The sequence below is a fragment of the Abramis brama genome, assembly GCF_963993115.1.
Source record: "Abramis brama genome assembly, chromosome: 14".
Classification (NCBI taxonomy): domain Eukaryota; kingdom Metazoa; phylum Chordata; class Actinopteri; order Cypriniformes; family Leuciscidae; genus Abramis; species Abramis brama.
In genome coordinates this window covers 8,765,079-8,774,967 of record NC_139976.1, presented here as the reverse complement: position 1 = coordinate 8,774,967, position 9,889 = coordinate 8,765,079, and the positions used below count along the sequence as shown (strand labels likewise).

The 9,889-nt window shown below is 36.7% G+C and overlaps 1 protein-coding gene across 1 annotated transcript in view; it reads left to right on the top strand.

Annotated features, from left to right (window-relative positions):
- The window catches only part of map2k6 (mitogen-activated protein kinase kinase 6), a 25,037-nt gene extending 15,603 nt beyond the window's left edge, over nucleotides 1–9,434 (top strand). The window contains exons 4-12 of the mRNA XM_084134482.1: nucleotides 630–743; nucleotides 1,576–1,695; nucleotides 1,983–2,099; nucleotides 3,716–3,767; nucleotides 3,867–3,994; nucleotides 4,638–4,715; nucleotides 5,534–5,673; nucleotides 8,056–8,101; nucleotides 8,607–9,434. Coding sequence (XP_083990608.1) covers nucleotides 630–743; nucleotides 1,576–1,695; nucleotides 1,983–2,099; nucleotides 3,716–3,767; nucleotides 3,867–3,994; nucleotides 4,638–4,715; nucleotides 5,534–5,673; nucleotides 8,056–8,101; nucleotides 8,607–8,684 — 873 coding nt within the window. The 3' untranslated portion in view covers nucleotides 8,685–9,434. The remainder of the gene's footprint in view (nucleotides 1–629; nucleotides 744–1,575; nucleotides 1,696–1,982; nucleotides 2,100–3,715; nucleotides 3,768–3,866; nucleotides 3,995–4,637; nucleotides 4,716–5,533; nucleotides 5,674–8,055; nucleotides 8,102–8,606) is intronic.
- The last annotated feature ends 455 nt before the right edge of the window (nucleotides 9,435–9,889 follow it).

Here is a 9,889-nt window from a genome sequence, read left to right as displayed (position 1 = left end):
CTTTTATGGTGATGTAACCCCGTCCCGGGCTCGATACGAAGGCTTGGCTTGGTGAAAGACCGACGGGCTGTAAAGAATGGCCCAGTGCACATTACAGCCCTTTTGAATACATCTGATTGTAGGCAGCCTGGAATGCACTTTACTGCCTCTCAGGCTATAAAAATATTTATTTTAAACTCATCAAATAAGTGGAATTTTCCATTGGCAAAGATTGAGGCTTTTAGTCTTGCAACCCAAGAGTAAGTAACATTAGTTTTTTGATAACGTCAGGTTGGGGTGTTGGAGCTTTTGTGAAGAATATCTGAAGAACCAAGTTTGTTGCCTCCAGGTTTAAGGCGTTTGTTGTGATTGCTAGTGATAGGACAGGGATTGGAAGCATGCATTCCTGGAGATAACATTTTCCTTTCTTCACACCTCATAGGAATAAATCAGCTTATGCACATTTGTGCCATTTTCTTTTTAGATGTCTTTGTCTGTCTGTTTGGAATATAGGCTTCAGTCTGTTAGTGTTACTGTCTGTCTCTCTGTTTGTCTCTTTCCTTTTATCTGCCATTCTGTGTGCATCAATTTCGGGAATATACCAAAACTTGGTATGATACTTTTAACACTTGTGTTTGTGTTCTGAGCAGAACTTTGTGGTGAAGGCAGATGATTTGGAGCAGATTGGAGAGTTGGGGCGAGGGGCGTATGGAGTGGTGGACAAGATGAGACACGTCCCCAGTGGCGTAATAATGGCAGTAAAGGTGAGTTCACACAGGCCCGTGCTAGATAAACCCATGTGAGGAATATTTTTGTCAGTAACTGTCCAAAGTTTCTTAAACTTTGGACATTATCATAGTGGTCAAGATTAAGCTTTTCTACGTGTCGCATTTACCTAGCATTGCTTAAAATTATAAAAAATATTTCAACAATTAATACGAAAACAAATTTAAAGTAATTTTCTGGCTGAGTGCTAAGCAACCTGGCAACTTGCCCCATTTAGATGTGCGTTTATTAGCCTTTTAAAATAATGTCTCATTCATTCCACCATAACTATCAGTTTTATAATATATTTATTTTTAATATTAATATTATATTTTTCATTTTACACACACACACACACACACACACACACACACACACATCTCAATATATACATATATCGTCATATCATAAAATACAAATTAAACACTTTATGTTAATCTTTAAGTTAACCCTTTTTTTTAAAAGTGTTTTTTAATATTTTTATTTTCATTAAAACATTAAGCAACACCTTAAGTGCACTTCCTATAGAAAAGTGATTGCTGTGTGAAGTCTCATTTGTTCATTAAGGCAGCATTTATTTGTTCAAAATGGACCGTAGTATTGTGAAATATTACGATTTCAAATAATTTATTATAATAATCAATAATATATTCATAGTTTTCTGCAGCCATTATTCCAGTCTTCAATATCATGATCTTTCAGAAATGCTGTTTACCATTATCAATGTTGAAAACAGTTTGTAGATTATTTGATAACTATATATTTCAAAAGAACAGCATTCATTTGAAATGAACTTAATAAATGCCAACATCACCCACTTGTTTCCCGCAGCGGATCCGGGCCACAGTAAACACGCAGGAGCAGAAACGGCTGCTAATGGATCTGGATATCTCAATGAGAACAGTCGACTGCTTTTACACTGTTACCTTCTATGGAGCCCTTTTCAGAGAGGTACGACAACACGTACATTAAACACTGAGCAGTCGTGTCATTTACCTGTCAGCATTTGCAGCTGTTTTAATACTGCAGCACAAAGTAGTTATTGTATAGACGAGAGGCAGAGCAAGTCCAGTTATCTGAATCGATGTCCTTCTAAATGTTGACCCCAAAAAGAAATCCCACAGGAAGTCGTACAATGGGAATGTGTTTCAGTCATTTCCTGCTGTCTCATTTTTATGTAAGGTTGTTGTTATGTCTCAAACCCCAGTTGTAAGCTGATTGGCTCGTTGTGTTGTCAGGGTGATGTGTGGATCTGCATGGAGCTGATGGACACCTCTCTGGATAAGTTCTATAAGCAGGTGCATGAGAAGGGCATGAACATCCCAGAGGACATCCTGGGCAAGATCACCGTCTCTGTAAGTACCACCTGATTTCCTGCATCTCTCAATGGCAAGCTGTTGCTCTTTGGTCTGCGTATTTGAATTTGTGTCTACTTGTATTCCGAAGCGACTAATGCTATTAACGTCAAGCGTGCAAAACAGAGCACGCGTAAATGCACACATGCGCATGGTAAATAAATCCGTTTTAGCATAGGTGCCACTAGTGTCACAGGACCTGCATACTTCACTTTTAGTGAAATTAAGACTTAAGGAGCTAATCGTAGACACAAGACCCGTTGGACTGAGCTAGAGGAGAAAGTTTACAGAACTGCACGCTGTCCACAGTACAGTTACATATCCATTAGGACTGTCAAGCAATTACATTTTTTAAATTTAATTAATTACGTGATGTGCTGATTAATTAATCGCACATCGAATTTTGCTGAGTAATTACCCCCAAATGATAATTATATGATAGATGATTATATGATAATTATATGATAGTCATTATTGTGTTGAATGAGAAAAGCATTAAATAGACATTACAAAAAGTAGCTTTAGAAACAGAGAATTTGTAACACAATTTTTTAGGCTACAACAGCCATGATTTTATTTTCAGAATCTGCACCTGAATTGTTATTTAGATATATTTATGGACCAAAACAGTTACCAACATTCTTCAAAATATCTTCCTTTATGTTGCGCAAAGAAAGTAAGTCATACAGGTTTGAAACGACATGAGGGCGAGTAAATGTACATTTCTGGACAAACTGGACTATCCCCAAAATTGAAAAATTTCATTTTTTTCAATGAAATGATACTCTGCCAGTAGGTGGCGATAAAGGTCTAAACGAGTAAACCATACATTCAATTGATTTGTTCAGAAGGCTGATTCATTCAGGAATGAAGTAAATGGCTCTCTTTATGAATGGACCATTGAATTGTTGATTTACCCAATTGATTAGCTCAAAACACGGATTTATTTAGAAACTAAACACCGCTGTGTGATGCTCAGAGACGCACAACAGTTCTGCTCTGGCTTTACAGGTATTATTTGTTGTATAAAATCTATATCACATTTGCACTCGTGCTATTCGGGACCAAAACGGCACTCGTGTGATATTGCTTAACTTTATCCAATGATATAAATATGAGACAAACTCATACAAGAGGCATTTTTGCCCTGATATCTTGAAATTTTGGGCCATTCTAACTGCATTTTATAGGCTACATCACGCAGTGAGTTGTTTCCCTGCATCATGTTCGTCACCAATCAACTGTATGAAATGTTAGAAGACCTTCGTAGGTCCGGGTTGGGTGCATTAAATCATTTAACTTGTTATTTTTTCATAACTAATTAAATGAACACGTTAAATCGACAGCATTATTCTCTTTCACTTGTTTCGTAAATTCGTATAGGCTTAGTATTTATAATAAATATTGTTTATATGAACAAACACCTCTATAAATTAATATGCACTGCTCTTTTACATTTATTAATGTAATAATAAAATGCGACTTATCTGTGTTTTTTTGTTTTGTTTGTTTTTTGTGGCATTCCCACTTGAACATTTGAGATCATTTTAACGCTGTGTAATTCCTGAGCCCGTGCTGTTCTGTAATGAGCCTGATGTTTTATATTCCCGTTGCAGATCGTAAAAGCATTGGAGCATCTCCACAGCAACCTGTCAGTGATACACAGAGGTGAGCTGGGACTAAAGTACAATATCGGATATTTGCTTTTTAATGATGCCAGCAACTGATTTTCCTGTTTTCTGTTTTTTTGTTGTTGTTTTTTTGCAGATGTGAAACCCTCTAACGTCCTGATAAACATGCAGGGTCAGGTGAAAATGTGCGATTTTGGCATCAGTGGGTACCTCGTGGATTCGGTGGCGAAGACAATGGATGCCGGCTGCAAGCCATACATGGCGGTAAGCAAAACAAAAGAGGAAATGCATATTTTATTGTCTTATGCTGTGACTTCTATTTTTTTTATGCGCATCTTTATTGTCAATTAACGACAGTATACAAAAAAAATTCAACATTGATAAATTACTATTTTTTATTTATATTATTATATATTAGTTTATATTATGTATATTCATAATAATATTTATATTTTATTTTATCATTATTTTTACAAAAAGTTTTTATTTTGTGAGTTTGTCTCACAATTGTGATCGTGAAATATAAAATTGTGTGATATAAATTCACAATTACCCAGTATTGTATGGCAGAAACAAGCTTCCATTTAATGAGTTAAATATGAGCTGTTAAATTCAGCCATTCAAAAAAACAAAAAAGCACACATTGAGACACTGGTGTGCTCGAAGCATGAGACAATGCGGATCTAGAGTCTAGAGCATGTGGCTCTGTATTAAAGGCGTGAATGTTATGCATCTAAAAAATAGAGAGACTTGTGTCATAAAGAGGGGAATGTAGGGCAAGCAAAAGTGATAAGTATATTTTATTACTTTTTCTCAGGCTTTCTTATCTCTACCTCCTCTTATCAAACCACACTTCCTCTTTTGCCCACAATCAGAATAATAAGTCATGTTTCTTTTTCATTCACAGCCTGAGAGAATCAACCCAGAGACCAATCAGAAAGGCTACAATGTCAAGTCTGATATCTGGAGTTTAGGAATCACAATGGTATGTCTGTCTGAGTGATCTCATATACTTTTAACACTTGTTGCTTAATTAGTAACACTAAAATGTTTTTATTATTGACATTGTTACTAGATCAATGATGTGTATTCAAACTTTTAGGCCTGTCAATTAATTGTTCAAATATTTAGTCACGATTAATCACATAATTTCTTTTTATAGTTTGCACTTTAACATATTTAATTTTAATTGAAAAATTAATAATAGGCCCATGTGTAAATGATAGGTAATAAAACAACTTTCCTCAGACTTAAAGGACATAAACCACATGTAAAATATATTGATGTTTATGTGAATGCCAGTGTTTCGCTTGAGCTTTAAAGTCACCATGAAATCAGTGGAATATTTCAGTATTTATTATGAATGAATTATCTGTGCACATCATCTTTTTTTTCTCTTTTGGTCACGTGCCCTCAGATTCTTTCATCTAAATTACTTCCCCTCCTTTTGCAACATCTCTTTTCTTCTCTGTGTTTTTCGGTTTGTGTGCGGGACACTCACATGAGATCACAGCAATTGCAAACAACAACCATCCAATCATCTCCTGATGGACAAAATCAAGTCCCGCCCTAATTGTTTTTTTCTTTATTTGTCACAACAGGGAAGAAAAGACTATTGCAACTTCTGTTTCATGCTGACTTTAATGATGATTAAATTTTACCTTACAAAAAATAAATAAATGACCCATAAAAAGCATCTTTCTCTATTATTTACCGATTGTTACATAAAAAAAATTCCGCTGTGTCTGTGTAGCATGGCATGTTGTGGTTTGTGATGTTGTGCACATTTTTTCGTCCTGTCAGATCGAGCTGGCCATTCTGCGGTTTCCCTATGACTCATGGGGAACGCCGTTTCAGCAGCTCAAGCAGGTGGTGGAGGAGCCGTCGCCCCAGCTGCCTGCAGACCGCTTCTCAGCCGAGTTTGTGGACTTCACGTCACAATGGTGGGCGAGCTGTTACACACATTTGCTAACTTGCACATCAAAGCTCAACAATAAGCTATGCCCACTTTCATTGGGCCAACCACAAATACGCAAGTAGTTAAACGGGAAACAAAATAGTGTTTTTAATACTATTAATTGGCTCCAGGCCATCCAACATTAATTTAAAAAATAATCATTTGGGGGGTGATTATGCAACACCGTTTTCAACTAAAAACGTAAAACTTTTTATGTGTTTTGGCCGTTCATTTACACGACAACAGCGCTTTGGGGGCATGAAAACGCAAACTTTTGAAAACGGGTTTTAAAATGTGTACGTTTTTGAAAATGATACCGTTATCGTCTCAGTTTAAACTACAAAAACACGAATTTGTGAAAACGGTGACATTATGCCGATGCGCATGCGTATTACGTGTTCAGTCTATAGTCGTGTAGTGTTTCTTTACAAAGTGACATCGCCAACTACTGGCCTGCGTTTTTACTCGTTTTTCGCAGATCCGTGTGAACGGGACCGTTTTGACAACTGTGTCGTCTGTACGCAACACTTTTCAAAAACGCAAAGAAAAAACTTTTTTCTGTTTTTTAGTACATCATTTTCATGTAAACATTAGTTTTGAATTGTAAGTGTTATTAAAACTTTGCAGAGTTGTGATTAAAAAAAAAACCAAAAATCACTAAGACATTTATAAATGTTACAAAAGATTTCTATTTAAAAGAAATGCTGTTCTTTTGAACTTTGTTTAAATAAAAATTCACAAAAATATTAAGCAGCACAATAATGTGGATAATAAAAAGAAATGTTTCTTGATTAAAATGTGGTGATTTCCGAAGGATCGTGTGACACTGAAGACTGTAGGAATGGCTGCTGAAAGTTCACCTTTGCCATCACAGGAATAAATTACATTATAAAATATATAAAAATAGAAAGCCTACAATAATATTTCACAATATTACTGTTAGAGATGCACCGATTGATTGGCTGGTGACCGGAATTGGCCGATTTTCACGTGATCGGCCGTGACAGTCTGACAAATGCCGATTTTATGCCGGTCAAATGCACTTGCATGATTAACATCGCGCAACATCAGCATCACACGTGCACATGGTACACACATGTAGAAAACCTCGTGAATTACGTCCGTTCAGACCGCAAGCGCGTATTTTTTTTCGGCGTGCATGTTAATCAATGAGTGCATTCACAACGGGAGCAGTAGCAGCGCGTGAGCGTCAAGCAGGAGCGTCGCGAGCAGTGAAGCGCGTGTTTCGGCGCCGAGTCCATTTGCTGCACTGCTCACGCTCAATTAAAGGGAAAGCACACTTTTGATGGACAAAATAGCCTAAATAGGGTTTCACCAAAAAAGTGCCCAAAATGCACAGACTTTGCGTGTTTTAACAAGAACTAGAGTAGGCTATGTCAGAAAAGAAAACGAAGACTAATATTTATAGAAAATGTACCCATTTAAACTTGTTTTATTATTCAGTTTGTACAAGTGATTGCAATAGGCCTGTGTGTGTGTGTGCTTTGAGAAATATCTTTATACTGCAAGGCTATATTATTTTATTTTTTATTTATATATTTTTTTTTTATTGCCATTCCCTGTTTTCATACAGACGTTTAGTTTGTTAAATACATATATAAAAAAATATTGGATATTGAATGTGAAAAGGAAATGGTTCTTCCATAACATTGCACTTTAGATGTGTGTGAACTATGCAAATTGTAAAATGTTCTATTACAGAAAAGATATAAAATAAATATTTGTGTGTGCTGTAAAGTGGTTAGAAAAAATGAAATCGGAATCGGCTAAAATCGGTATCGTTACACCGTGGTGTATATCATCACCGTGACATTTTCAAGGCAATAAACTGTGTCTAAAACATGCGTTTTTATAAATGCAATATAGTTTCATTAAGTGACTGAATAACTGAACTGTTAGATCTGTATACACTTCTGATTGGATCATGTGTGATGGATATTAGTACCATATGTAGATGTGTATAAGTTCACACAGGATGTTTTCTTTGTGGCTTGTATTTGTGGGATGACCGTGACTCGAGATTCTGTAGAATTGCATTTCTGTGGAACAATGCTGACACCACATAGTTTCGTGAAAGTGAAAACACTCTTAGTAAACCTGTAGCGTAGACACGCACGCGCGCATACACACACACACACACTCTGTACATACCTTGACTCTGTATTGTGAAGTAGGAAAGTGAACAGGATGTAGAAACCCTGATTGCATCCTCTCTTTCACATTGTGAGGGGAAGTACTGAGACCACAGTGCTGCATTGAGGTTTTTGCGTTCTCCTGCTGCACTTCTGATGATTTGTTGCGCATTTCTAACATGCATGTGCTTTACTTTTCTCTGGTTGTTTTTCAGCTTAAGGAAGAATTCCAAAGAGCGGCCAACTTACGCTGAACTAATGGTGAGTATGATGCTGACAGTTTTTCTTTTTCTTTTTTTTTTATAACAAGCACTTCCCTGGATTGTCCTTTAGATGTCAGACTTGTGCTTTCAATGCAAAGTTGTACCTTCTCCCTATTAGCTCGTAGTGAAGTAGATCTATGATTCTGTTTGGTAGTTGACAGCAGTTTAACTTTCTTTAATTTATCTAAAACTATTGTAATCATTTTCTAATATTGGATATATTTAAACTTAAATATTTGTTTAAATTCAGGGATTTTCAAAACCTCAAAAATTGTGATAAAACACTTGCAGTACGTTAAGTGTAGTGTATATATTTTTTTCATTTTTACATGCAGTGGGGTCCAAAAGTCTGAAACCACTATAAATAGTGTATTTTGCACTTAGACCTAGAAGTAGCTCACAACTATACATATAGTTGTTAACCATTTTGCATTGAAATATACAATGCGATTTGCTTTTTGTGTGAGCACAACATTGATATCTCAAATCTTTTCCACACCCAGCAACATCCCTTTTTCACCCTCCATGACTCCAAAGACACCGACGTCGCTAGCTTTGTGAAGAGCATCCTTGGGGACTGAGACGGTCCCTCTCGGCAAAACTGACGTGTTGCCGTGGGGGGGTGGGAGATGGGACAATTTCAGAAAAAGCACCAATAGCGAGACTAACACCTGTAAGACACGCCCACCTCAGCAGCCAACAGTGCACAGGCATTCAGGAGGATCTGGGGGGCGGGGGGTGGGGGTGGGCTCCAAAACTGAGGGTGGGTGGGGCGTTTCCTAGCAACACACGAAGTAGGGCATGGGACAGGAATCTCAGCGCGTGTGTGCATGTATGTGTGTGTGTGTGTGAACGAGAGCGTTTGTGTGTGTGTGTGTGTGTGTGTGTGTGTGTGTGTGTGTGTGTGAATTCTTTGCCTGCATGTATATGCATACATGTGCATTAAAAGGTTTTACAGTCCCAAGTCAAACTTCATCTATTGTTCAATCCCAGTCCTCCTCCAGCTTTACCTCTCAATCCAAAAAGAAAAAGCAGTTTTAGCATCAGGTGAGTGTGTTATAGATGTCTGTTGAGTTTTCCCAGTGGCACTTCAATGTAATTCTCAAAGTATTCAGCAATGTTATCCACCCCCACGACGTCCGGTTCTTCAAAAAAACATATAAAAAAAAAAACATTAAAATAAAAAAAGAGAGAGTGGTATAGATATATTTATCTATTATCTAGATATGTATATATACTCAAAAAATATTTCTTGAATTTGTTAAATGAGTATATGAGGATAATATTGTGTTGGCTGTAAGGAGTGATGGTTATTAAAGTGTATGAATGGAGCATCTTTCTTGTTTTCCTGGATTTGCAAAGACTTATTTGTGCATCTGTCACTGAAGGCTTATCAGTTTATAAATGCTGTCTCAATCAGACGTTAACAGCCAGAAGTGAAAAGCCCGCAGTGGTTGGTAGCAAACACTGCTTTTCACATACCCTCCATGAACTGTGTGTGTGTATGTGTGTGACTAAATGGGTGTACGCTTGTGTGTGCTTTATATGCTATTCCTCTATATACCAAGGTAATTTTGGGCAAAAGGTATCAGTCTTTTGGCTACATCTAGACCTCTCTGTTCTGAGCCAATCAAATAATTCTCATTCTTTTCAATTGCAATCCAACTGGAAATTATATTATTATTATTTTATTATTATTATTATTATTATTATACAAAGTGCATATGTATTAACAGTAATGAGGTGTTCTGCAGTTTCTGTATGTGTTGTAACTGCTGTTTTTCTC